This window comes from Heteronotia binoei, chromosome 9 (genome assembly GCF_032191835.1).
Source record: "Heteronotia binoei isolate CCM8104 ecotype False Entrance Well chromosome 9, APGP_CSIRO_Hbin_v1, whole genome shotgun sequence".
In the NCBI taxonomy this organism is placed as follows: domain Eukaryota; kingdom Metazoa; phylum Chordata; class Lepidosauria; order Squamata; family Gekkonidae; genus Heteronotia; species Heteronotia binoei.
The window spans coordinates 2,119,234-2,146,823 of record NC_083231.1 but is presented as its reverse complement, the minus strand read 5'-3'; the positions used below and the strand labels follow the sequence as shown (position 1 = coordinate 2,146,823).

At 53.5% G+C, this 27,590-nt stretch overlaps 1 protein-coding gene across 1 annotated transcript in view; it reads left to right on the top strand.

The window, feature by feature from the left end:
* The window catches only part of JAKMIP1 (janus kinase and microtubule interacting protein 1), a 154,691-nt gene that overhangs the window by 95,295 nt on the left and 31,806 nt on the right, over positions 1-27,590 (top strand). The window contains exons 14-19 of the mRNA XM_060246127.1: positions 5,069-5,131; positions 6,006-6,104; positions 10,358-10,459; positions 11,048-11,101; positions 12,843-12,908; positions 26,267-26,335. Of these exons, the coding sequence (XP_060102110.1) occupies positions 5,069-5,131; positions 6,006-6,104; positions 10,358-10,459; positions 11,048-11,101; positions 12,843-12,908; positions 26,267-26,335 (453 nt within the window). The remainder of the gene's footprint in view (positions 1-5,068; positions 5,132-6,005; positions 6,105-10,357; positions 10,460-11,047; positions 11,102-12,842; positions 12,909-26,266; positions 26,336-27,590) is intronic.

Sequence of the window (27,590 nt, the reverse complement as noted above, 5' to 3'; positions counted from 1 at the left end):
GTTGCTGCAAAAGTTAGTTTGCAAATACCTTTTAAAATCAGCTCTAGAATAATGTTATAATGATATAGTGTTGTAACAACAGGCACTACAGGTTCTATGAATTCCCAGCTTTCATTTTAAAAGGTAAGTCTCTAGCCCTTTTCCTTGTGGAGATGCCTTTTTCCTAATATGTCCACAAGGGAGGTGCATAGAGACTTACTCATTGAAGTAGCAATATTACCAATTTTTGAAAGCCCCTCCGTGGTGAGATGAGGGACATGTAGAATTTTCAGCTTAAGGTTTGGAAATATCTGGAGATTTGGCGGGGGGGGGGGTGGAACTTGAGGAGGGTGCAAGAGGGGAGGGGAGAGGCCTCAGTGGGTTATAATGCCGTAGAGTCCATCTTCCAAAGTGGCTATTTCCTTCAGAGGAACTGATCTCTGTCACCTGGAGATTAGCTGTGATAGTGAGTGGTCTCCTGCCACCACCTGGAAGTTGGAAACCCTAGTTCGAGAAATGACTGTGCCAGGGTCAGGGCAAATGGCCACCATGTGGGACAGAAAATCTGAGTTTTTCCAGAAGTCTTGGGACAGATGACCAGTGTGTAAGCCATCTTTCTGACTCTCCCCCAGGGCAAGAGAATAAGGGCATCTAGAAATGTTGTCACTGAGGCACTTTCAGTGATCTAGGAGTTCCACCTTTTGTATGCAGGTCTTTATGACTGGAGCTTTTGGAGTTCCATTTTTTTTTAGTTCCATTTTTTTAGCAGGCCAATGTCCCATGGGTCTAAGGTGATGTGATGGCACACAGTTTTCCCTCATCAAAGAACAGAGGCAGGCACTGTAGGTGAAAGTGTTCTGGAGCACAGGTGAGACTCTTCAGGTGAAGGCCAAAGACAACACAGACTTTTGTAGTCACAAGAAATGGTCAATTACAGCACTAGATGGCTCAATGTCACTTGTATATTCTGTCTTGTAGCTGAAGAGACCCCCAAATGCAGAATGTGTGATTTTTTTAAAAGTAATGGTGCAGATCCAGACTGCAACAACAACAACAACAAAATTTTACTTAGATCCCGCCCTCCCCGCCGGAGCAGGCTCAGGGCGGCTAACAACACAATTCAAATTTAGCTATACAGATAGATAAAATTACAGTTAAACAACATGAACATTTAATTAAAAATCTGCTTAAGTTTTAAAATTAAATTAAATTAAATTAAATTAATAAAAGTGCTAATGCTATGTTTACTTTATGTTTGCTTTTATGATGGCGGTTTCCTTAGCAATTTCCATTTTCATCAGCGAAAGCCAGTCGGAAGAGGAAGGTCTTGCAGGCCCTGCGGAACTGTTCAAGGTCCCGCAGGGCCCACATTTCCTCTGGAAGTTGGTTCCATAGGCTCAGAGCTATAGAGGAGAAGGCCCGATTGCGGGTACATTGCAACTTCACCTCTCTCGGACTGCACTTGGACCCACTCCCTGGATTTGCAAGTCACATTTCTGGTGGCCCCATGTGAGAGCTAATGGCCAGGGTTCAGACACCAAAGTGAGGCCTCAAAGCCTGACAAAATCAGAGTTCCTCCCCAGCTGAATGGCCCTTACTGGAAGCAGAGGGGGCAGATAGCATCCTGCAGGGCCTTAAAAAAAAAAAAGAGGTGCCGGATCTTTCCGGAACTGGAGAAACACACAGGTGCCCCTCATGAACTTTAAAACTTTTTTTGAGAATTTTATTTCCATGAAGGGGTTCCCGAACTCCATTCCACCACCTTCCCCAGAAAAACCCTGTTGACAGCAGTGGGCCTCTGGAAGCCATGTCTCTGTGTGGCACATCCTGGTTGGCTGGCTGGGTATCAATCTCTGCTTTCCATAATGGCCCTCTCTGCAAATGCTGTTCTAAACACAGGTGAGATGCTCTTGTTTGTCAGCAGCACAAAGCAGGGAGTTGCCTTTGAATGCCCAGCTGGGGGGACCTGGGATGTGACGTCATCTGACATTCTCAAGAACAAATTGGTGCCTGCTGTGCTTGAGGTGGCAAATGTTTTGCATTTCCCTGCTGAAAGCTGGCTCTGGGCCCCTGGCCACATTTGCAACCAAATGGGATGCAGCCAGTGTTCCCTCTAAGCTGAGTGAGTGTGAGCTAGCTCACAGTTTTTTAGCCTCCAGCTCACACATTTTGTCTTAGCTCAGGAAGGATGGCCCCAGAGCAAACTAATGTAATGCCAGTAGCTCACAAAGTAGAATTTTTGCTCACAGGACTCCTCAGTTTAGAGGGAGCGTTGGATGCAGCATGTCGCTGGATGCGATAACAGCTGGCCCATGTGGATAAAGACATCGATAAAATGGAGCCACTTCCTTAGCAGGCTCCTGAAGCACACAGAAAAGTATTGCTTAGTAAATTAGCTGATGGTAAACATATTAAACCCCCCAAAGAGCCTGAGGAGAACTCAGGAGGCTCCAGAAAGAATGCTGAATGCTGTTGAGTGTCAATTAAAAGGAGAGAGAGGAAGAGGAGTTGGCCTGCCCAAGCCCTGGGGAGCTAAGAGGAGGAGGAGGAGGAACACAGATATCAGTCTGGGAGGCTGGCAGCTAAATGCCCGGATGGAGGAATCCACGGGTAGACTTCTAAATGTTTGGATCCTGGGGTTTGGAAAGGGGATGTGTTTTGAATGGTATCACTTTTGGTTTAAGAGCTTTAGTGTGAACCTTCTTTGAAAGCCCCTTCACTGCCCTCCCCACATGCTGTTTCTCTCCACATCTGAGGGGAAATGGCTCTCTAAATGAATAATGGTTCCAGCTGTCAGTAACACTGATTGGTGGGTGTTTGTGGCATCACCAAGACACCTCCAGCAGATCTGCATGTTATCTGAGAAAGGAACTGTTTCAGAAAAGGGGGAAATGAATGGATAAACTGCTGAAGGCACATGTAGCCTTGTAAAAAACAAAAGAGCTGGGTCAGCTGCTTGAAGCATTGGGGCGGGGGGGGGGGGGGGAATGCAGGAAAGACAACTTCTTACTCCGCGGTGTGTCTTTATGGTCCACTTTCCAAACTAGCACAAGTGCTGACCTTAGCCCATGGCTCAGGGAGCCCCTTTGAACTGGCTTTCACCTTCTCCTCCGCCTCCCGTCTGGCAGCAGAAGTGAATGTCTTGTGTGCTTGGGAATGTCTCTGCCTAAAGCAAAAAGCCACACTTGCTTCTTAGACTGTTTTGACTCTGTAAATATGGAGTGCTGAGATAAGAATGCTAATCGTTTTTCAAAATAAATTTGATATTGCAAATGATGTTTTCTGGTTTATGATGTGGCAATCTTTAAAAAAATAATTTCAAAAGTCTTGGATCAGAGCTTCATTGATGTGGGGCTGAGATGTTACAAGTTTTTAAAAGTTCTTAAAACTGTGGGTGCTTCTTATCGCCATAACTGTGCTCAGCACTTTTCCTGAGTACAGGGAAATGTGCTCTGCATCTTTTAATCTCAGTAATCTGCACAACATGCCTGGTGCAAGAACTGCCACGTTCCAAATGGGAACTTTAAGACAAGGGACTGCCAGTGGGATGGCCGGGCTGAGGCTTGATGAGGTAAAGGTGTTCCTTCAGAAGTTCAGAATACAGAAACAGGCTGGGTGGAGTATTGCCATATCCAAACAACTGCTTTTGCATTTTGCTTTGAAACTGTTTCTTTTTGTCCCAGTGTGTTAAGGGCAGAACCAGAACTTCTTTTGAGCAGGAACATGCAGGAACGCAGTTCCAGCTAGCTTGGTGTCGGGGGGTTCTTGCTGGGCAGAACTAATCTTAGTACTAGTTGTTCAGAGTGAAGTAAATAATTTTATAGCTATTATAAGTAAGGCTAAGATTGCAGTGGTTTCCCCACCCCCCAATGTTTAGTGTGTGTGTGTGTGTGCAAGAACAAAGTTTGAGTCCAGTGGCTCCTTGAAGACCAACAAAGTTTTATTCTGGGTATAAACATGAAAGCTTCTACCCGGAATACAACTAGGTTGGTCTTCAATGTGACATTGGGCTCAAACCTTGTTCTCTTGCTTCAGACCAACACTGCTACTCTATGCGTAAGAGGTCAAGAGAGAAATGGGGAATGCCACCTTTGCCCTGCAGATTTGCACCACCAGTAAACAGACCAGTTGAACTCGAGATTATCTAGTGAGTGAGAGTGTGGAGTGACTGTTATACTGGCAATCCTTCTAGGAGAAACATGGCCATGATATAAATCCAATATGAATTGTGTGTTTCTCAGGAAGCCATTGAAATGAACCTTGTCAGCCTCCAACTGCAGCTTCTGATAGTGAGGAGGACCAAGCGGTGGTTGAGGTTCTTAAGCACCAAGAGGTCTTGCGACCCCCCCCCCCCAATGAGTGCTAAGATTTGTTTCCAGTAGCATCAGAGGAGCTGTTTCCCAGTCAGTGTCTCATGTCACACCAGTTGTCATCTTGTCCTTTTTCCTACTGGATGAGGATTCTAGAACTCATTTGCATCTTTTTTTTTTTGTCAAATGGCAACTGATTTCTGGCAACCCTGCGAGGTTTTAAAAGCAAGAGAGGAACAGGTTTGCCATGGCCCCTGCCTCTGGGTTATGACCCTGGACTTCTCGGTGGCCTCCTATCAGGGCTGGCCGACCCAGGCTAGCCTGAGCTATCCAGGGCAGGACAAGAGACGTTCAGAGGTGGTTTGCCATTGCCTTCCTCAGCATAGTGACCCTAGACTTCCTGGGGGTCTCCCAGCCAAATACTAGCCAAAGATGACCCTGCTCAGCTTTTGAGATCTGATGAGCTAGCCTGGCCTATCCCGGGCAGGGCAATTTGCACCATGATGATGTTACTTCCCCCTTCATCTCCATCCAACAGAAAATCAAACTTCAAAGGAGGACAGCCAGCAAGACCAGTCCACATACAGCATTTCTCCTCTGTCCATCTTAAGAACAGCAGATGACTCTAGTTGGTCCAAGAGCGACTGGTTGTAGGAAGAAGCTTCTTTTTGGTTTTCAAAGGGAGTTCTCCCTCCATTTTGCTGATGAATTCACTTGGCTGCATTGGTCCTTTGTGGGATGGATGCTCTCACCCAATTACTGCATGTTCTGTCTTGCAGGATTCTAAATGGATAGAAGAAAAGCAGGTGCTGATCAAGACAAACCAGGAATTGCTAGAAAAGGTATGTGAAGAAAATGACAGCTTCAGCACCAATTGTGAAATCAAACACACTGTGACTTGAACTGGGGGTTCCATGCCTGGTGGAGAGGAGCATTGGGGGGCGGGCTTCATAAGGCCCTCAAATAGGATGATAACAGAGGAGATTTCAGAAGAATCAGTACACACAATGGAGGCAGAAGATGGCACAGACAATAGTTGAGTTCTTTCAACAGTAATATATCACTTTTCTTTTAGACCCCACTTTTGTTAATAAACATCAGTCATTCTCTTATTGTTTTTAAAAATACAGAAAAACCTTGTAGCCGATATAGAACTCCCTGGAACAATGTGCTTTTCTGCATTCTCATTTTCCTCACTTGTGAGTTCCTGTTGCTTTGCCCCCTCCCCCCCTTTCGCAAACGTTTTGCTCCATTCAGTGGTCAATTCTATATTCCATCACTTTATGTCCAGCATAAAAACCTGCAGTTTCAATCAGTTTCCTCACTTATGTGTTCCTCTTGCTTTGCTGATTTTTCCTGTTTGACACTTGTGCTCCCCCTAGTGGTTGATTCAATATTACATGATCTATATCATATGATCAATATTACATGATCTATGTCTTCTACAAAAACCTGCAAAACACCAGGTGGAACAGAAAAAATCTCAAAGCAACAGGAACTCACAACCGAGAAAAATGAGAATGTGGAAAAGCCCAAACTATGCCATGGAGCAGTGTTCTTAGTCATCCCATAACTAGCACATTTTGGTAAGAACTCTGTCTGGGATGGAAGTTCGTTCGTCTTGCATTTGTTTCCACAAGGGACACTCTGCTGTGTGCCTTCAATGTGTGGCTTCTGTTGTGGCCTACAGTGATGTGACAGTTTTCTCTGTCTTAGATTCATAAAATGGAACAGGAAGAAAACCAGCTGAAGAGTGAGATGCAGGATGCCAAGGACCAGAACGAGCTGCTGGAATTCCGAGTCCTCGAACTGGAAGTAAGAGACTCGCTCAGTTGTAAACTCTCAAATGGACCTGAGTTTGTCTTTGAACCCAAGTTGAAATTCATGTGAGAGTTCCTAGTGCTGGCTGCAGGTGTAAAGGAAAAGTAGTCAGATTTTCTGAAAATCTGCAATGATATTTGGGCAACGAATACAATGCCACTGCCTTGGTGGACTTTTGGAGGGAATGCTCGCTAATCTTCTGTTGTTGTAACATAGTTAATTTATATATAATATATATATATATATACACACATATAGTATTTGTTTTGCATCCAATAAAATATTTTCTTTATCAGTGTGTTTGCCTTTTGTTTGTTCCACTTTCATGACTGTTCCTTTCCTGCATGCATCACTTCTGAGTGTCTCCTGTCCCTGACATTTCCCATTAACACAGCTCTGCATGACAAGTCTTAACATCCATCACGCCACTGTCCTTTTTCTTTTCCAGTTTACTTTCCGTCATTTTGTGAAAGGGAAAATACTTGTGACATGTTTTATATATACACACACACATATATATATATATTTAAAAATTACCTGAATCTCTTTTTCTTGCTGAAACAATACAAAAGCAGAAGAATATTTAAATAGGGAAAGTTTTATTTTGCCTGGAACGCTTGTTCCTACTCATTTCAGCAAGTGCCTGTCTATTCAGTGTGGCTCCATGATGTGAAAGGAAACAACTCTGCCTGGGGTTGTCTGTCTTTCCACCTCTGGTTGTTGCAGAAAGGAGGTGGGAGCAGCGTCCTGTGACTTCAGCCACCCTTGCAGCAGGCGCCACCTCCACTTTGGGAGGGGAACTCCCATTCCGTCCTCAAATGTGGACCTCCCACTGCACTCCCCATCTTATTAAAACACAACACCCCCCCCCCCCCGCTGTCATTTCATTTTATTTTATGACCCCTCAAAGTTTACAATTAATGCCAAACTGTTAATATAACATTGTGGGGGAAACACAGATCTGTATTTTATGCTATCCTGGCTTGCTTTAGTTAGCAACGCAGCAGACATTTCCTCTTCCAGACATGAAAGGCTTTGGCGCCTGTGCAAATGCAGCTCCGTGCAGCCACTTATGTGGCAGGGGTCAGTGCTTATCAGTATCTCCAGCTGGAAAGGCTCAGATAAAACAAGATAAAAGCACAACATTGTTAATATTAAACATTAAAAACCTCACTTAACCTCACTCACTGTATCTGAAGAAGTAGAAGTGACTCACGAAAGCTCTTCCTCCCCGTCACAAGAGGTCTGTGATTGGTTCCTCACCAGCAGTTGCTCCATCCCCATCCCTCTGCTTGAGCCGACTCAAGCAATTGATTCCCCCCCCCCCCCACAGTTGCGACCTTTTGATCCGCAGCTACCTCCCATTCCCTTTATGGTCACTGGATCACCAAAAAACCAGATCTGGCTGCTGCAAGGGGAATGGAAGGTAGATGTGGAGGGACGGTGGCTCAGTGGTGGAGCATCTGCTTGGTAAGCAATCCCTGGCATCTCCAACTAAAAAGGGGCCAGGCAAGTAGGCATGAAAAACCTCAGCTGGAGACCCTGGAGAGCCACTGCCAGTCTGAGTAGACAGTACAGATTTTGATGGACCGAGGGGGGTCTGATTCAGTAGAAGGCAGCTTCATATGTTCATCATATGCACCTGGATAGCAACTGGTGGGGAACTGATAGCAGAAGCCTGGGGGTGGAGCAACTGCCAGCCAGTGAAGAATCAGTCTTCATCTTTAATGTGCTGCTGGACTCCTGCTCTTTCCCACTATTATACACTGCTGACCCATCAGCCAGAACATAAAGCTAGTGCAAAACATGGAGTGGTTTTTAAAGATTCTCATAAACTAATTCTGAGGCTAGGACAGTTTCCCAGAGATCAATTTCTTATTAAAAGCCTGGGTAAGACAAAATGAGAAATTTGATAGCTATTGAAAATAATCCAAATGATCATTGGTGCCACTGGGCATAGACTTTGTTCTGCTGCTTCAGACCAGCACAGTCACTCACCTGAATCTATTTGAAGAATGTATAACCAGGGTTGTCAAACATGCAGCTCAGGGGCCAAATCAGGCCCTGGAGGGCTCCTATCAGGCCCCCGAGCAATTGGCTGTCACCAGCTTCCTTCTCCCTCTTGCTTTCTTCTGCACCACAGTTTGCTTTGCCAGGCTTGCTCACTCACACAGCAGCTACAGAACAAAGCTTCCATTTTCTCCTTTGGCTGAGGCTCTTCCCTTGGGGAAGGAGGGGGGAGGGATAGCTTGCTTTTCCAGGCACTCTCAATTGCACAGCAGAGCTACTGAGCCAAGCCTCTCTTCCTTCTATTGGTTGAGGCTCCCCCCAGGCCCCTGGGGAAGGAAGGAAAGAGCCAGAGCTTCTGTTGCCCGGTTCCCTGGATTGCACAGGGAAGATACAAAAAAAGCACCTTTAAGTCCAATGAATGCTAATGATTTAAGCATGTTTTAAGTTCTTTACATCTTTAATTGTATTTTTCTGTGTGCTGTATAAAGTTTATTTCTTTGCTACTTGGCATTACGTTTTATGACACACTGGTGTAATCCAGCAGGGCTCTTTTGATATTCTTCTCAGGGGAAAGCCTCATCCTCTCTGCCCTGTTGTTGGCCCTCTGGAGGAACTGGGTAGCCCCTGTATGAGACAAGGGGCTGGACTAAACAGACCCTTACTGGTCTGTTCCAGCAGGGCTCTTCTGATGTTCTTCTCAGGGGAAGGCCTTGGCCTCTGTGCCCTGTTGTTGGCCCTCCAGAGGAACTGGTTGGCCTCTGTGTGAGACAGGAGGCTGGACTAGATGGACCCTCACTGGTCTGATCCAGCAGGGCTCTCCTGATGTCCTTCTCAGGGGAAGGCTTTGGCCTCTTTGCCCTGTTGTTGGCCCTCCAGAGGAACTGGGTGGTCCCTGTATGAGACGGGGCTGGACTAAATGGACCCTTACTGGTCTGTTCCAGCAGGGCTCTTCTGATGTTCTTCTCAGGGGAAGACCTCGGCCTCTTTGCCCTGTTGTTGGCCTTCCAGAGGACCTGGTTGGACACTGTGTGAGGCAGGAGGCTGGACTAGATAGATCCTCACTGGTTTAATCCAGCAGGGCACTTCTGATTTTCTTCTCATAAGAACATAAGAGAAGCCATGTTGGATCAGGCCAATGTAAATATATATGTATATACACACACACACACACACACTGTGGCTAATAGCCACTGATGGACTTCTGCTCCATATTTTTATCCAATCCCCTCTTAAAGATGGCTATGCTTGTAGCTGCCACCACCTCCTGTGGCAGTGAATTCCATGTGTTAATCACCCTTTGGGTGAAGCAGTACTTCTTTTTATCCGTTTTAACGTGACTGCTCAGCAATTTCATCGAATGCCCACGAGTTCTTGTATTGTGAGAAAGGGAGAAAAGTATTTCTTTCTCTACTTTCTCCATTCCATGCATTATCTTATAAACCTCTATCATGTCACCCTGCAGTTGATGTTTCTCCAAGCTAAAGAGCCCCAAGCATTTTAACCTTTCTTCATAGAGAAAGTGTTCAAAACCTATAATCATTCTAGTTGCCCTTTTCTGCACTTTTTCCAATGCTATAATATCCTTTTTGAGGTGCGGTGACCAGAACTGCACACAGTACTCCAAATGAGATCGCACCATCGATTTATACAGGGGCATTATGATACTGGCTGATTTGTTTTCAATGCCCTTCCTAATAATTCCCAGCATGGCATTGGCCTTTTTTATTGCAATTGCACACTGTCTTGACATTTTCAGTGAGTTATCTACCACGACCCCAAGATCTCTCTCTTGGTCAGTCTCTGCCAGTTCACAACCCATCAACTTGTATTTGTAGCTGGGATTCTTGGCCCCAATATGCATTACTTTGCACATTCTCAGGGGAAGGCCTTGGCATCTCTGCCTTGTTGTTGGCCCTCTGGAGGAACTGAGTGGCCCCTGTGTGAGACAGGAGGCTGGACTAAATGGACCCTCACTGGTCTGTTCCAGCAGGGCTCTTCTGATGTTCTAAAACTGCTCTCCTGGTCTTGGAAACCTCTGTCTGTTGTGAATAATTTTAGGTGATCTTTTGGCCCTCCTGGTATGGCTTTGTCCAGTTTAGTTTGAGAAAGGTGTTCCATATCTGTGCTTTACACATACATGTTGTTTTTTTCCTTTTTGCTTGGCTTGAATGACCTGGAAAGGGTGGGGTCTTCTTGTAACTCTGTATGTTCTTGTTTTGAACAAAATGTTTCTTCAGGAGAGAGAACGAAGGTCACCAGCTTTTAACCTCCAAATATCTGCTTTCCCTGAAAACAGCGGTAGTGCCCTTCAACTGTTCTGTCAGCAGGAGGGAATAAAGGTAGATGTGAATGTGTCAGTTCTCATGAGATAGCTGGAACAGGTTCAAGTTGTCCCCGGTGTGCCAGGCATAGCTGTCTTTTGCTCTCTTCAGGTGCCAGTGATGCGCCTTGTTTGTGTGACGGGAATTTGGTTTTACCTAAAATCTTTCATGTTTGATCCTAATGTGAAATTATTTTCCTCTGCACAGTGAGTATCTGGTTGTCTTTGCCAAACTCACTTGCAGCCTGATTTGGTCGCAAGCACTTGAATGCTGCTCCAGGGTTCCCCAGGCAGCTCGTGAGGCAATTTGAAAAGTTGGGTGGGATTTCATGGTAGATACCAGAATATATGATATAACCAGTAATTAGGATGATATAATGTTGGTCATAGATAACCTTTTAGAACTGTTCTTATGTGATTCTCCTGTAATAAATTAGGCTAAAATCAGAGGGTCACCTTTTTAGGAACGGTTGCCATTGGCTACAGAACTTCTTTCATAGCATTTATTTTTGACCTGATTAATGGAAAAAGTGTGTAAGAGTTAAGCTTGTGTAGAAATACATATGATTGCCAAGTGAAAAATAAATACTGGAATTTTCTCTTCCAGGATGTGAATATTTCTGAACTTATGAAGAAGCTAGATATTCTTGGTGATAATGGGGTAGTTAATCTATTTATTTATATAATTCCAATTACGTGTTTTTCAATGGGATATTGTCATTGTTGTTCTGGCATGTCAGCATGGATTCTGTTTGGCAAGGGGAGGGGCACTGTGTGTTGGGGGGCAGGACCTGATGGGAGACTTCTTGACCTTTTGTGTCTCTCCTGAGATGGCCAAATACAAAGTAATCAAAATCAAGTAAATTAATAAAGCACGCAGATTCCCCTCTGTTTTGATGGTTTGAATTCATGTGGTGTTTTCATTGGCAGTTTCATGCTGGACAGCAATTGTTTCGGAACCGGAGCTGACCAATTGTTGGATGCTTGGGGGGGGGCAGCCAGTCACTGAGTCCTGCTGTCAGTGGGCCCTGCTTGAGGGACTGACCACGATGGGACTGACCCAGCAGGGCTGCTTTCACATCCTTACGTATCATTGATGTGGCACGTTTACCGGTCTTGGTTTGATACGCCCCATGTTCCCGGGCACCCTGACCAAGTCAGATTAATAACATAATCAACATGGGTGCGTTAATTGGCAGCCCCCTATCCAAAGATACGTGGCTTGGTATTTGAGCAAATAGCTGACCACACCATTGTCTGCGATTGCCAGTATGCATCTGAGACAAATGTGTGTGTGTAATTTAAGATTTGTGTTTCTTTCATTGGCAATCTCTTGGGGGCTTGTACTTATGTCAGAATCTTAAGTCCAGTCCCCTCCTTTCACAAAATGCCAGGCAAACCAGAATTGCTCAAGCAGCAATTCTTAGAAGAGAGCACGAGAAGTTTAGTATAAGTTTCCTTATACTAATGACTTCTCATTCTCATGACTTCTTCATATTCTGTGCTACAAAAGTCTTATGAATGTCATAAATAGGAATATTGTTATATTAAAAGGTATGGAATATTGTTATAGTGGAAATTATGGCTGCAGGTCTGCAATTCTTGATGCAGGCCAGAGAACAAATTGTGCAGAGGCCACCAACAGCATCATTATTGCACCACTTTAACCCTCCAAGGATCTGCAGCCTTCAATAGAAATCCTTCTTGTGTGGTTGCCACTTCTGAGGATCTGACCTGAAATCAAATGCCATTTTATGCCCCTTCTCTCTGCTCTCTACAGGGGAGTTCCCAGGCTCCACCCCTGGCGTCTCAGATGAATCTTTGCCAAGGCAAACACATTGCTATAGTTACAGTGAGACTCTCTGGCCTGTGGGTATTCCAGGTCCCTGGACTCTGAGGCTGCAGGCTCATAAGCTGTAGCTGTAGCTCCCGGCAATACGTTTGCTTTGGCAAAACTTCCTCTGAATGCAAACTGGGCCACACTCAGACATTGTGAATAGACCTTCTGGCCACCTGGCTAAGAGCTGGGTTTGTGTGCTCTTTCTGCATCTTCTCCCATGCACAGCACATGTGACTGAAGGCAGCAGTTGGTCATGACATCCAAATACAGATGGTCTAACTCTGGATTAACTGGACTCAGTTTCATTCTTGGTAATCAGGATTCTTAACCAGGATTCAACTATGGTTAAGAATCCCTGTAACTGAGAGGAAAACTAACCCCAATTAGTCCGTCCAGTTGGAAGTCATAGCTCACTTGCCTTGTTTGAAGACTTCAGTCACTGTGCAAAGGGAGATTGGAAGGAGTATTTGAAACAAACAGTGGTTTCCTTGTGGCATCTAGATAGATGTGCTGCAAAGAGCCTGTAGAGTATTGTCAAATGAAGTGTTCTTTTCTGTTTCAGAATCTGAGGAATGAAGAACAGGTTGCAATAATCCAGGCTGGAACTGTCCTTTCCCTCTGTGAAAAGGTAGAATGCAGCAGACAAAGGCATGAGCTTGTCAAAGGCGGGAACTTTCCATCCTTCAAAAGCTATATTTTATGTAAAAATTCCTCTGCATATTTCTGTTTAAATTGCTTTAAATACTGATTTCAGTGTGGCTTTGTTGATGAAAGACTTTGAGCATAACTTCTTTTGTAAAAATAGCTAGAGCAGTGTTTATAGGAACTAAACAGCACAGTTCTCAAATATTAGCAGCTGCTTTGATTTCAGACCACTGAACTTGAACAGGGTCTGTTAGGAGCTCAGAGGACCAAGGGTGTGGCCAGGCTGGCCTCCTCTTTCCGTCCCTTGCTAAACCATCCCAGCCCCTGGGCTGGGTGGAGGGGAAGAAGCAGTGGCAGCAGCAGGGGCTAGGGAGGGAGGCACACAGGCTGCTCCCCTCCCCATTTCATAGTACAGTAAGTGGGGAGGGGAGTTGAGGGGGAGGGCAGCCTTGGCAGCAGAGGAGGAAGATGTACTTGGCAAAAGTGGCCGTGGTGGTGTTCTGCCTTCTTGATCTCTAGCTGATGGCATTCATCTTCAATGACAGAAGCAGGTCTTGTTCTGATTAGAGTTGGCTGCCACCTGCAAGTACCTTTGACCATGCACATGGAAAGTCTAGGTGCATCCTCAGCCAGTCAGAGTTGCAAAGGTGAACCACTGGATCCCAGAAATCCATTAGTGGATTTGCTGGCTAGTACTTTATGGTGATCTGGAAGCTAAACTGGCTGCAGGAGGCAACAGTGCTGTGAGCGCCTGACCTCTCGAAAAGGAAGAACCCGATTCTGTCTCCTCCTGAAGAGAAGAGCAGTTGCCCCACACCCCCACTCCGAGGAAGAGGAGAGAGCTCCATTTTCCTGTTAGCCATGTAGGGTTTAGGTGAGCTTGCTCCTCTGTCTTTACAAGGGCCCCAGCCTGTGGTCAGAAGGGTTGTGATCAATGTTCCCTCTAAGCTGAGTTAGTGTGAACTAACTCACAGTTTTTTAGCCTCCAGCTCACACATTTTTGTCTTAGCTCAGGAAAAGTGGCCCCAGAGAACACTAATGTATGCAGCAGCTCACAGCTTTAATGCCAGTAGCTCACAATGTAGATTTTTTGCTCAGAAAACTCCACTGCTTAGACTCCACAATCTATTGGTTTGTCAACTGTGGGTCAACTGTGTTGGTCTGAAGCAGCTGACAAAACTTAATGGCACCTTTAAGACCAACATGCCATGTGTGCACATGGAAGCCTCTACCCAGAATAAAGTTTTGTTGGTCTTAGTGCTTCTGGACTCAACTTTGTTCTGTGAACATATGAAGCTGCCTTATTCTGAATTGTCTACTCAGACTGGCAGCAGCTCTCTAGAGCCTCAAGCTGAGGTTTTTCACACCTACTTGCCTGGACCCTTTTTAGTTGGAGATGCTGGGGATTGAACCTGGGACCTTCTGTGCTCTACCACTGAGCCACCGTCCCTCCCCAATGTGATCCAACAATGTGTCTGAAGCTAAGCAAGTTAGGTCTTGGGGACTTATTTGTGCTACTCTGAATTCCAGAATAGAAGAAGGTGGGATAGAAATACGATAAAACAAACTTTCATGGTGAATCTCTGCACACCGACTGTGCACCCTCCGGAGAGCTGCCTCCTGTGGTGAGCCATTAAAAGTAGCCCCTGCCTGGCAGCTGTCAGTTAGTGTGAGCTAGCTCACAGTTTTTTAGCCTCCAGCTCACAACTTTTTTGTCTTAGCTGAGGAAAAGTGGCCCCAGAACACACTAATTGATGCAGCAGCTCACAGGCCAGAAATGGAGTCGGCACTCGGCTGCCTGTGAATTCAGCTAAAACAGAAGTCAACAGAGCAGCACACCAATTATGAGAGGAGAAAGTGCCCATATCTGCCAGCCACATAATGCTTAGAACTCTAAGGATGGAAACCTATAATTCGTCATGCACTGGTTTCCGTCCAATCTCTCCACTAAGTAAGGCATGGTTTGGGCTCCAGTGAGGAAAGTCTGGTTAGGCCACACACGGTTGGTTCTAGCACTCTTGGAAACTGTGTTTTCCCCTGAGCTGTCTTTTGAACATTCTGAGGGGGATATTACGGCTAGATGTGGCTGTTGCTAGGATGTCTTTGCCTCCTGGGCCATCCCTGATTTGTCATCATGCGGTTCTCTCACCTGAGAGTTGCTAAATCTCAGGTTATTATTCTTTAAGGCCAAACCTGGCCTCCATGTGGATTGCTGGATCCAGAGAATGGGGCCAGGATCAGAGGGGGGTACCCTTCTGCAGAACTGGGGTGGACCCCCTAAGAAACAGAACAGCTAAACCCCCTCCCTAAAGACATGAATGTTGTCTGTTCACACATCATGGGAGCCTCCCTGTTGAATTGGCTGCGGGATGGGCGGAGGAGGGAAGGGCTGGCCAGCGAGGCCAGGCAGGTGAGACGGGGGGGGGGGGGCAGAGCTGCCACTGCAGCAGACAAGCAGGAGGAGGGGACAGCTGGAGCTGCTGCCCCTTGAGCCAGGCAGGCGGGAGGCACAGGCTGCAGGTGGACGGGGGGAGGGGGGAGCTGGAGCTGCTGCCCCTTGAGCCAGGCAGGCGGGAAGCACAGGCTGCAGGTGGACGGGGGGAGGGGGAGCTGGAGCTGCTGCCCCTTGAGCCAGGCAGGCGGGAAGCACAGGCTGCAGGTGGACGGGGGGAGGGGGAGCTGGAGCTGCTGCCCCTTGAGCCAGGCAGGCGGGAAGCACAGGCTGCAGGTGGACGGGGGGAGGGGGAGCTGCTGCCCCTTGAGCCAGGCAGGCGGGAGGCACAGGCTGCAGGTGGACGGGGGGAGGGGGAGCTGGAGCTGCTGCCCCTTGAGCCAGGCAGGCGGGAAGCACAGGCTGCAGGTGGACGGGGGGAGGGGGAGCTGGAGCTGCTGCCCCTTGAGCCAGGCAGGCGGGAAGCACAGGCTGCAGGTGGACGGGGGGAGGGGGAGCTGGAGCTGCTGCCCCTTGAGCCAGGCAGGTGGGAGGCACAGGCTGCAGGTGGACGGGGGGAGGGGGAGCTGGAGCTGCTGCCCCTTGAGCCAGGCAGGCGGGAGGCACAGGCTGCAGGTGGACGGGGGGAGGGGGAGCTGCTGCCCCTTGAGCCAGGCAGGCGGGAGGCACAGGCTGCAGGTGGACGGGGGGAGGGGGAGCTGGAGCTGCTGCCCCTTGAGCCAGGCAGGCGGGAAGCACAGGCTGCAGGTGGACGGGGGGAGGGGGAGCTGGAGCTGCTGCCCCTTGAGCCAGGCAGGCGGGAAGCACAGGCTGCAGGTGGACGGGGGGAGGGGGAGCTGGAGCTGCTGCCCCTTGAGCCAGGCAGGCGGGAAGCACAGGCTGCAGGTGGACGGGGGGAGGGGGGAGCTGCTGCCCCTTGAGCCAGGCAGGCGGGAGGCACAGGCTGCAGGTGGACGGGGGGAGGGGGAGCTGGAGCTGCTGCCCCTTGAGCCAGGCAGGCGGGAAGCACAGGCTGCAGGTGGACGGGGGGAGGGGGAGCTGGAGCTGCTGCCCCTTGAGCCAGGCAGGCGGGAAGCACAGGCTGCAGGTGGACGGGGGGAGGGGGAGCTGGAGCTGCTGCCCCTTGAGCCAGGCAGGTGGGAGGCACAGGCTGCAGGTGGATGGGGGGAGGGGGAGCTGGAGCTTCTGCCCGTTGAGCCAGGCAGGCGGGAAGCACAGGCTGCAGGTGGACGGGGGGAGGGGGAGCTGGAGCTGCTGCCCCTTGAGCCAGGCAGGCGGGAAGCACAGGCTGCAGGTGGATGGGGGGAGGGGGAGCTGGAGCTTCTGCCCGTTGAGCCAGGCAGGCGGGAAGCACAGGCTGCAGGTGGACGGGGGGAGGGGGAGCTGGAGCTGCTGCCCCTTGAGCCAGGCAGGCGGGAAGCACAGGCTGCAGGTGGACGGGGGAGGGGGAGCTGCTGCCCCTTGAGCCAGGCAGGCGGGAGGCACAGGCTGCAGGAGGACGGGGGGAGGGGGAGCTGGAGCTGCTGCCCCTTGAGCCAGGCAGGCGGGAGGCACAGGCTGCAGGTGGACGGGGGAGGGGGAGCTGGAGCTTCTGCCCCTTGAGCCAGGCAGGCGGGAGGCACAGGCTGCAGGTGGACGGGGGAGGGGGAGCTGCTGCCCCTTGAGCCAGGCAGGTGGGAGGCACAGGCTGCAGGTGGATGGGGGGAGGGGGAGCTGGAGCTGCTGCCCCTTGAGCCAGGCAGGCGGGAGGCACAGGCTGCAGGTGGACGGGGGGAGGGGGAGCTGCTGCCCCTTGAGCCAGGCAGGCGGGAAGCACAGGCTGCAGGTGGACGGGGGGAGGGGGAGCTGCTGCCCCTTGAGCCAGGCAGGCGGGAGGCACAGGCTGCAGGTGGACGGGGGGAGGGGGAGCTGCTGCCCCTTGAGCCAGGCAGGCGGGAGGCACAGGCTGCAGGTGGATGGGGGGAGGGGGAGCTGCTGCCCCTTGAGCCAGGTAGGCGGGAGGCACAGGCTGCAGGTGGACGGGGGGAGGGGGAGCTGCTGCCCCTTGAGCCAGGCAGGCGGGAGGCACAGGCTGCAGGTGGATGGGGGGAGGGGGAGCTGGAGCTGCTGCCCCTTGAGCCAGGCAGGCGGGAAGCACAGGCTGCAGGTGGACGGGGGGAGGGGGAGCTGCTGCCCCTTGAGCCAGGCAGGCGGGAGGCACAGGCTGCAGGTGGACGGGGGGAGGGGGAGCTGCTGCCCCTTGAGCCAGGCAGGCGGGAGGCACAGGCTGCAGGTGGACGGGGGGAGGGGGAGCTGCTGCCCCTTGAGCCAGGCAGGAGGGAGGCACAGGCTGCAGGTGGACGGGGGGAGGGGGAGCTGCTGCCCCTTGAGCCAGGCAGGCGGGAGGCACAGGCTGCAGGTGGATGGGGGGAGGGGGAGCTGGAGCTGCTGCCCCTTGAGCCAGGCAGGCGGGAAGCACAGGCTGCAGGTGGACGGGGGGAGGGGGAGCTGCTGCCCCTTGAGCCAGGCAGGCGGGAGGCACAGGCTGCAGGTGGACGGGGGGAGGGGGAGCTGCTGCCCCTTGAGCCAGGCAGGCGGGAGGCACAGGCTGCAGGGGGGAGGGGGAGCTGCTGCCCCTTGAGCCAGGCAGGCGGGAGGCACAGGCTGCAGGTGGACGGGGGAGGGGGAGCTGCTGCCCCTTGAGCCAGGCAGGCGGGAGGCACAGGCTGCAGGTGGACGGGGGAGGGGGAGCTGCTGCCCCTTGAGCCAGGCAGGCGGGAGGCACAGGCTGCAGGTGGACGGGGGAGGGGGAGCTGCTGCCCCTTGAGCCAGGCAGGCGGGAGGCACAGGCTGCAGGTGGACGGGGGAGGGGGAGCTGCTGCCCCTTGAGCCAGGCAGACGGGAGGCACAGGCTGCAGGTGGACGGGGGGAGGGGGAGCTGCTGCCCCTTGAGCCAGGCAGACGGGAGGCACAGGCTGCAGGTGGACGGGGGAGGGGGAGCTGCTGCCCCTTGAGCCAGGCAGGCGGGAGGCACAGGCTGCAGGAGGACGGGGGGAGGGGGAGCTGGAGCTGCTGCCCCTTGAGCCAGGCAGGCGGGAGGCACAGGCTGCAGGAGGATGGGGGGAGGGGGAGCTGGAGCTTCTGCCCCTTGAGCCAGGCAGGCGGGAGGCACAGGCTGCAGGTGGACGGGGGAGGGGGAGGGGGAGCTGCTGCCCCTTGAGCCAGGCAGGTGGGAGGCACAGGCTGCAGGAGGATGGGGGGGGAGGGGAGCTGGAGCTTCTGCCCCTTGAGCCAGGCAGGCGGGAGGCACAGGCTGCAGGTGGACGGGGGAGGGGGAGGGGGAGCTGCTGCCCCTTGAGCCAGGCAGGCGGGAGGCACAGGCTGCAGGAGGATGGGGGGGAGGGGAGCTGGAGCTTCTGCCCCTTGAGCCAGGCAGGCGGGAGGCACAGGCTGCAGGTGGATGGGGGAGGGGGAGCTGGAGCTTCTGCCCCTTGAGCCAGGCAGGCGGGAGGCACAGGCTGCAGGTGGACGGGGGGAGGGGGAGCTGCTGCCCCTTGAGCCAGGCAGGCGGGAGGCACAGGCTGCAGGTGGACGGGGGAGGGGGAGGGGGAGCTGCTGCCCCTTGAGCCAGGCAGGAGGGAGGCACAGGCTGCAGGTGGACGGGGGAGGGGGAGCTGGAGCTTCTGCCCCTTGAGCCAGTCAGGCGGGAGGCACAGGCTGCAGGTGGACGGGGGGAGGGGGAGCTGCTGCCCCTTGAGCCAGGCAGGCGGGAGGCACAGGCTGCAGGTGGACGGGGGAGGGGGAGGGGGAGCTGCTGCCCCTTGAGCCAGGCAGGTGGGAGGCACAGGCTGCAGGAGGATGGGGGGGAGGGGAGCTGGAGCTTCTGCCCCTTGAGCCAGGCAGGCGGGAGGCACAGGCTGCAGGAGGATGGGGGGGAGGGGAGCTGGAGCTTCTGCCCCTTGAGCCAGGCAGGCGGGAGGCACAGGCTGCAGGTGGATGGGGGAGGGGGAGCTGGAGCTTCTGCCCCTTGAGCCAGGCAGGCGGGAGGCACAGGCTGCAGGAGGATGGGGGGGGAGGGGAGCTGGAGCTTCTGCCCCTTGAGCCAGGCAGGCGGGAGGCACAGGCTGCAGGTGGACGGGGGAGGGGGAGCTGGAGCTTCTGCCCCTTGAGCCAGGCAGGCGGGAGGCACAGGCTGCAGGAGGATGGGGGGGAGGGGAGCTGGAGCTTCTGCCCCTTGAGCCAGGAAGGCGGGAGGCACAGGCTGCAGGTGGATGGGGGGAGGGGGAGCTGGAGCTTCTGCCCCTTGAGCCAGGCAGGTGGGAGGCACAGGCTGCAGGAGGATGGGGGGGAGGGGAGCTGGAGCTTCTGCCCCTTGAGCCAGGCAGGCGGGAGGCACAGGCTGCAGGTGGACGGGGGAGGGGGAGCTGGAGCTTCTGCCCCTTGAGCCAGGCAGGCGGGAAGCACAGGCTGCAGGTGGACGGGGGAGGGGGAGCTGGAGCTTCTGCCCCTTGAGCCAGGCAGGCGGGAGGCACAGGCTGCAGGTGGACGGGGGAGGGGGAGCTGGAGCTTCTGCCCCTTGAGCCAGGCAGGCGGGAGGCACAGGCTGCAGGTGGACAGGGGGCGGGAGTATATAAAAATAGCAATCCTTGCTGCAACTTCTTGTTGCTTGCAAAGTTTGGTTTCTGTTACCAGGAGGCCCTTCTGCAGGACCTTTCACCTCCCCGGCTCCACAGAACCCTTCTGAGCTCCCCCAAATGATTCCCTGCCTCCCCAGGAGCAGCAAAGCGGGGTGTCTGTGTTGGAGGGCGGGAGAGAGAGATCTGTGAGCTGCAGGAGGTAGAGAAGTCCCATTCCAGCCACTCCTGGCCTTCTAGCAGAAGATTCAGTCTTGGCCCAACCTTTTGTTTCCAGATGCCCCAGTCTGTCACGGCCCGAGTCTCTGACACGAAGCTGCGGCTGCTATCGTCCTGGCAACGAGCCAGGACCTCTCGCAGACAGCCCAGGCGAAGCACAGGGAGTGGTCGTAAAACAGTCCAGTTGATTGATAACGTAAACAGGCAGGCTGGAGGGTGAGACGGAAGCTTGGTCAGGGAAGCCGGGAGTCAGAAGCCGGGGAGCCGAGCCGAAAGTCAGAAGCCGGGAAACAGAGCCGAGAGTCAGAAGCCGGGAAGCAAAGCCGAGATCAAACGATACCTAAGCCAGTCCGATAAGCAAAGCCAGAGTCCAGAATACCAGTCTATGGGTCAGGCCGGGTCAGGAATGCACAGGTTCTTTCCGAAGCAAGGGGTGCGAGACGCAGACACATCCAAGGGTGTTCGCTTGTTGCCAGCACAGTTTGGCCTGAGGCCAGGATCCCAGATATACTGCTGGCTAATTGGCTCGTTAGAACTCCGGGCTCAGATCTCTTCTAGCCCGCATGCGCGCCTCTCTACGCCTGTTCCTGAATTCCAGGCGTCTCCTCTCGCGCAGGCGGGCCCCAGGTGTTGGTGAGTCTGGGGGAGATGAGCTAGTACCTGGTGTGGCCAGATTGGTTTCAGGTGGCCCCTGCTGCTGGCTGGCTCCTTCAGGACTTACGTCCTCTGTTGCTGAAGGCATCTGCACAGCAGGGGCGGGGTCAGAAGCAGGCACCTGCTCTGAGTCAGCAGGGGCAGGCATGACACTATCCCCCCCCTCAGGCCCCCCCTCATCCAAGCCGCCTGGCTTATCTGGGTAGGCCTCATGAAACTGCCGGAGCAGGTCAGGGGTATGCAGGTGGGCAGCCGGTTCCCAGGAGCGATCCTCGGGAGGGTAGCCTTCCCAGTCCACCAGGTACTGGAGTTGACCTCGGTGCAGCCGGGAGTCTAGGATCTGGTGGACTTCAAACTCTTCCTCATCGTCCACCAGCACCGGTGGCGGAGGCGGTGGTGGAACGTCCCTGTTTGGGTCCGGCGCTGCCGCTGGTTGGAGGAGGGAGCGGTGGAATACGGGGTGTATCCGGAGGTGGGCCGGAAGGCGTAGGCGGAATGCCACGGGGTTGACTTGCGCCTCTATGGGGAAGGGCCCGATGAACCGATCGGTTAGCTTGGAGGACCGGCCAGGAGTCCGGAGGTACCGGGTCGAGAGCCAGACAGAATCTCCGACCTTGAGGGGGGCTCCGTCCTGGCGATGTCGGTCCGCGGCCAGTTTGTAAGCGTCCTTGGCGCGCTGGAGCTGAGTGCGCAGGAGGGCGTGGAGCGCGTGGAGTTCCTCAAGTCGGTCGGTGGCTGCGGGAACGTTGGCGGAGGGGCCGAGCGGAGGGAAGAATCGGGGGTGCAGTCCATAGTTGGCGGCAAACGGCGTGGTCCGCGTAGAGCTGTGGACTGCGTTGTTATACGCGAACTCTGCCAGGGGTAGCAGAGTGGCCCAGTTGTCTTGCTGATAGCTGGTATAGCAGCGCAAGTACTGCTCCAAGGTGGCGTTGGTCCGCTCGGTCTGCCCGTCGGTCTGGGGATGGTAGGCGGAAGACAGGTGTAGTTCTGTCCCCAAACCGTGCTGGAAGGCCTGCCAAAAGCGGGATGTGAATTGTGGGCCCCGATCCGAGATGACCTGCGTGGGTAACCCGTTGCAGGCGGAAGACGTGGTTTAGGTACAGCTGGGCAGTCTCCGGCCGGATGGTACTCTGGCACAGGGGACGAAGTGGGCCATTTTGGTGAACAGGTCCACACAACGAAAATGCAGGTGTGGCCCTGGGATCGTGGCAGGTCTACGATAAAGTCCATGGACACCACGTCCCAGGGACCGGCGGGGAGTCGGCAGGGGTTGCAGGAGACCGGAGGGCTTGGCCGGTACGTTCTTGGCTCGGCGGCAGACCTCGCAAGAAGCCACGTAGCGACTAACGTCCGCTCGGACGCGAGGCCACCAGAAGTCCCGGGTCAACAGATGGGCGGTCTTGTGCTGCCCGAAGTGCCCAGCCGGGGGGGCATCGTGGGCCAGCCGGAGGATGCGGGATCGGAGAGGCCCGGGAGGGACGTACAACTGCTCCCGATGGTAGAGCAGCCCATCCCGGGTGGATAGTTCTCCGGCAGGGTCTTGCTGCGGTTCCTGCAGGTGTTTCTGCGCCACGGGTCGGTGTCTTGGCTGGCCTGTATCTCGGCCACCAGGGCGGGTGCGGTCAGAGTGGCGGCAAAGACCGAGGGTGGCAGAATACTAGCCCTGGGGGCTTCGGTGGCACTAGAGGTGTTATAGTCCGGCCGGCGGGACAGAGCGTCGGCTCTCTGGTTCTGGGAGTGCGGGACGTAGGTGATGGTAAAGTCAAATCGTGAGAAGAACAGGGACCACCGGATCTGCCGCTGGTTCAGCCGGCGGGTGGTCTGCAAATGTTCCAGGTTACGATGGTCGGTGAAGACTTGGACCGGATGCCTGGCCCCCTCAAGGTGGTGGCGCCAGACCTCAAAGGCCACCTTGATAGCCAGGAGCTCTCTCTCCCAAATGGTGTAATTGCGTTCGGCAGCCGAGAGCTGCCGGGAGTAGTAGGCGCAGGGCTGCCATGGCTGGCTAGGCTCGTCCCGCTGGGAGAGCACGGCTCCGAGGGCCACATTGGAGGCGTCCGCTTCCACCATGAAGGGCAAGCTCGGGTCAGGGTACCGCAGAAGGGGACTGGAGGAAAAACTCTGCTTGAGCTGGCGGAAGGCCCGGTCGGCTTCGGGGGTCCACTGAAAGGGCTCCTTCGGTCGGAGGAGTCTGGTCAAGGGCTTGGTGAGGTCGGCGTAGCCCGCGATGAATTGCCTGTAATAATTGGCGAAGCCCAGGAGGCGCTGGATGTCCTTCCGACTTCGAGGGGCCTGCCATTGAAGGATGGCGTCGACCTTCCGCGGATCCATCTGGGTTCCCTGGGGGGAAATGATGTGCCCCAGGAACTCAACGGACTGGAGGTGGAAAGCACATTTCTCCAGCTTGGCATACAGGCGATTGGCTCGGAGTCGCTGTAGCACCTGGCGGACGTGGTGGATGTGCTCCTGTTCGGATGCAGAGTAGACCAAAATGTCATCTAAATAAATGATCAGGAACCGGTCTAGCAGGTCACGGAAAACGTCATTCATAAAATGTTGGAAGACGGCGGGGGCATTGGTGAGCCCAAAGGGCATGACCAGATGTTCGTATTGGCCATACCTGGTGCCAAAAGCGGTCTTCCACTCATCCCCGGCTTTGATACGAACCAAGTTGTAGGCCCCGCGAAGGTCGAGCTTGGTGTAGATCGTGGCCCCTTTGACGCGGTCGAGGAGCTCAGGGATCAGTGGGAGCGGGTAGCGGTTCCGAATGGTAATCTTATTGAGGGCCCGGTAGTCGTTGCAGAGTCGCAGGTCCCCGGTCTTCTTCTTAACGAACAGGACAGGTGAAGACAGGGGCGAGGTGGAGGGTCTAATGAACCCTCGGGCCAAGTTCTTGTCCAAGTACTCCCGGAGGGCAGCCAGTTCCGGGTCTGCCATGGGGTACAGGCGGCCTGCGGGTAGCGGAGCGCCGGGCACCAGGTCGATGGCGCAATCGTAGGGCCGATGTGGGGGAAGCTGGTCTGCTTCCTTCTCATTGAAGACGTCCGCGAACTCCTGGTAGGGAGTTGGGAGTGTGGTGGCGGCCCCCAGGAGGCTGGTGGTGCGTGGGGAACCGGGTTGGTTGACAGGCGGCACCTGAGTCGAGTCGGGTGGTAGCGGGGAACAGGGTGCGAGGGTACTCGAAAAGCTCAGTTCACGTTGCACCCAGTCCACATGGGGGTTGTGGGCTTGCAGCCAGGACAGGCCCAAGATAACAGGGAAGCGTGGCATGCGGGCCAAATCGAAGGTCTGCTTCCCTTGGCGCTGTTGGACCCACAAAACGAGTGGTAGAGTTTCGTGGCGGACCGGCCCCGAGCGCAGCAGACGACCATCCACTGCCTCGACCAGTGTAGGAGTTCCCTTTTCCCGAACGGGGACGCCATGCTCCTTGGCAAAGTGGCTGTCCATGTAGCAGCAGGCAGCCCCTGAGTCCAACATGGCATGGACGAAGATCCACCGGTCGTCGGGAAGCTGCAGGCGGATCGGGACCAGGAACGGGGTGGGTGGTGGATGGACGGAGCTAGAGGACCTCAAGGAGTGCCCCAGGCCAGGAGATCCGGCTAGACCTGGGGCTGGCCTTTTACCGAGGCAGCGGAGCTCGGGGTGCGCTTTGATTTGGCCGGGCAGGAGCTTGCAAAATGCCCGTCCCCTCCACAATACAGGCACAGGTTGTGGGTGCGCCGTCGGTTCTTCTCCTCAGGGGTCAGGCGAGGGCGGGCGCCGCCCAGCTGCATGGGTTCTACAGCCGGCGGTAAAGCTGGGGTACCTGGAACGGGAGCCGCCGGGGGGGGCCTTGTTGGAGTAGTGCCCCTCTTCTGCCTCTGGCGCCGACCTTGCAGTCGCCCATCAATGCGTAGACACAGCAGGATCAGGTCCTGGAGGGCGGCTGGGCGGTCGGTGCGTGCCAGTTCGTCCAGGACGGCATCGGAGAGGCCTTCAGTGTACTGGTCCACCAAGGCAGCTTCATTCCAGGCCAGGTCTTGAGCCAGCAGCTGGAACTCTGTGGTATACTGAGACACAGAGTTCTGGCCTTGGTGCAGAGCCCGTATCTTGCGATTAGCTGTCTCAGCACGCACAGGGTTGGCATAGGCGGCCTGGAAGTGTGCCTTGAACCGTGTGTAGTCTGCTAGCAGCGGCGAGGGCTCTAGCAGCAGAGGAGTGGCCCACTTGGCCGCTGGCCCTTTAAGCAGGCTCAGGATAAAACAGACTTTTGTTTTGTCTGTAGGGAAGTCGCCCTGCCTTATCTCCATGTATAGTTCACACTGGGCGAGGAAGGCAGGGAACTCTTCCAAGTTTCCTGCGAATTTCTCAGGAATGCTCACCGGGCAGCGAGAGCGGGGAGCAGCGGCGGCAGCCAAGGCCACGGCATTGGACGCAGTCTGCTGCTGCAGAGTAATCACCGCTTGGGTTAATTGCTGCACCTGGTCTAGGAGCCCCGGCAAGGGGTCCATGCCTCCTGCCGCTTGGTCCGTCATGAGCGTGCCTGGTGAGTTTTGGGTGCTGGCAAGCTGTCACGGCCCGAGTCTCTGACACGAAGCTGCGGCTGCTATCGTCCTGGCAACGAGCCAGGACCTCTCGCAGACAGCCCAGGCGAAGCACAGGGAGTGGTCGTAAAACAGTCCAGTTGATTGATAACGTAAACAGGCAGGCTGGAGGGTGAGACGGAAGCTTGGTCAGGGAAGCCGGGAGTCAGAAGCCGGGGAGCCGAGCCGAAAGTCAGAAGCCGGGAAACAGAGCCGAGAGTCAGAAGCCGGGAAGCAAAGCCGAGATCAAACGATACCTAAGCCAGTCCGATAAGCAAAGCCAGAGTCCAGAATACCAGTCTATGGGTCAGGCCGGGTCAGGAATGCACAGGTTCTTTCCGAAGCAAGGGGTGCGAGACGCAGACACATCCAAGGGTGTTCGCTTGTTGCCAGCACAGTTTGGCCTGAGGCCAGGATCCCAGATATACTGCTGGCTAATTGGCTCGTTAGAACTCCGGGCTCAGATCTCTTCTAGCCCGCATGCGCGCCTCTCTACGCCTGTTCCTGAATTCCAGGCGTCTCCTCTCGCGCAGGCGGGCCCCAGGTGTTGGTGAGTCTGGGGGAGATGAGCTAGTACCTGGTGTGGCCAGATTGGTTTCAGGTGGCCCCTGCTGCTGGCTGGCTCCTTCAGGACTTACGTCCTCTGTTGCTGAAGGCATCTGCACAGCAGGGGCGGGGTCAGAAGCAGGCACCTGCTCTGAGTCAGCAGGGGCAGGCATGACACAGTCCAGCAGCTTCATTCGTTCCATAGAGAAGCCAGCAGCGAACAGAATAAGAATGTTTACTTACCACATGCTAGGCAGGCTGCAGTTTCATTTTCATTGCTGTTACTTTCCTACAGTGGCTAAAACAAATAGAGGAGACGGAAGCTGCTCTCACTCAGAAGATGGTGGACCTAGAAAATGAAAAGGTAAGGAGGAGGCAACCATTGGCCTTTCATTCTTCACAAACTGTCAGGGTCAGGATGCATGCTGACTCCCCCCACCCCCCAACTTTAATAGGAGTGGCCTCCTGAAGAGATGTCAGGGAATGCAGGCCTTTCCCCTTAAACCCTGCTTTGTAAAAAGAAATGGCGTTAACTGTAACCCCAGGAGCAGATCAAAATTATTTCCCCCAAGGTAGATTGCAGGCGGGTCGCTGTGCTGGTCTGAAGCAGCAGAACAAAGTTTGTGTCCGGGGGCACCTTGAAGACCAATTAAGTTTCATGTGTTTTGTTGGTGTTCAAGCATGCACACAAAGCTTATACCTTGAATAAAGCTTTGCTGGTCTTGAGTGTGCTCCTGGATGCAGATTTTGTTTCCCCCAAGACCCCTGCCTTGGTGCTTTTTGTTTGTGTAGCACTTCTGGGCCAGTCACAGCAGAATCCCAGGACAAAGCTTCAGGGCTCTTTGTTGTCTCTGCCCCCCCCCCCTAAAAAGTCAAGAGGTTCTCTCAGTGCAGTGGCCTCAGTTACCTCAGTCCATATTTATTCTCTAGTCAAAGGGGCTTCCTTAAAGTTCTGCTGTTCATAACAATATCAGCTTGAGCTACAATTGCCGGTGGGGAGGATTGCTTTAAAGATCTTTTGATCTCTGTGTGGTTGCACGGAATGTCTTTCCTTTCCTTTCCTTTCCTTTCCTTTCCTTTCCTTTCCTTTCCTTTCCTTTCCTTTCCTTTCCTTTCCTTTCCTTTCCTTTCCTTTCCTTTCCTTTCCTTTCCTTTCCTTTCCTTTCCTTTCCTTTCCTTTCCTTTCCTTTCCTTTCCTTTCCTTTCCTTTCCTTTCCTTTCCTTTTCTTTTTAGTATTTGTGTGTGTGTGTGGTTGATGACTGGAAGTCATGGTGGCCTCCAGCGAGCCCTACTGGGCCCTACTTTGGGGGATGTTGAAGCCATATCAGAATGAAATGATTGTGTAGGAGAAGTGGCGTTTAAGGTTTCCCACAGGAATAGTGGCAGTCAATGAAAAGAGAAGCAGAAATCCAGAGGCACCTCGCAGACTAACATCTCAGTGTGAGCTTTTGTGAGTCACTTCTCTGAACCTCAGATCTGAGGAAGTGACCGATGACTTGTGGAAGTTCATCCTGAAATAAATGTTGTTAGTCTGTAAGAATCTTTGCTCTTTGGCCAAGATAGACTAACACGGCTGCTTCTTTGCAGTCAAGGAAAAAAGCCATAGCACGTGTCAAAG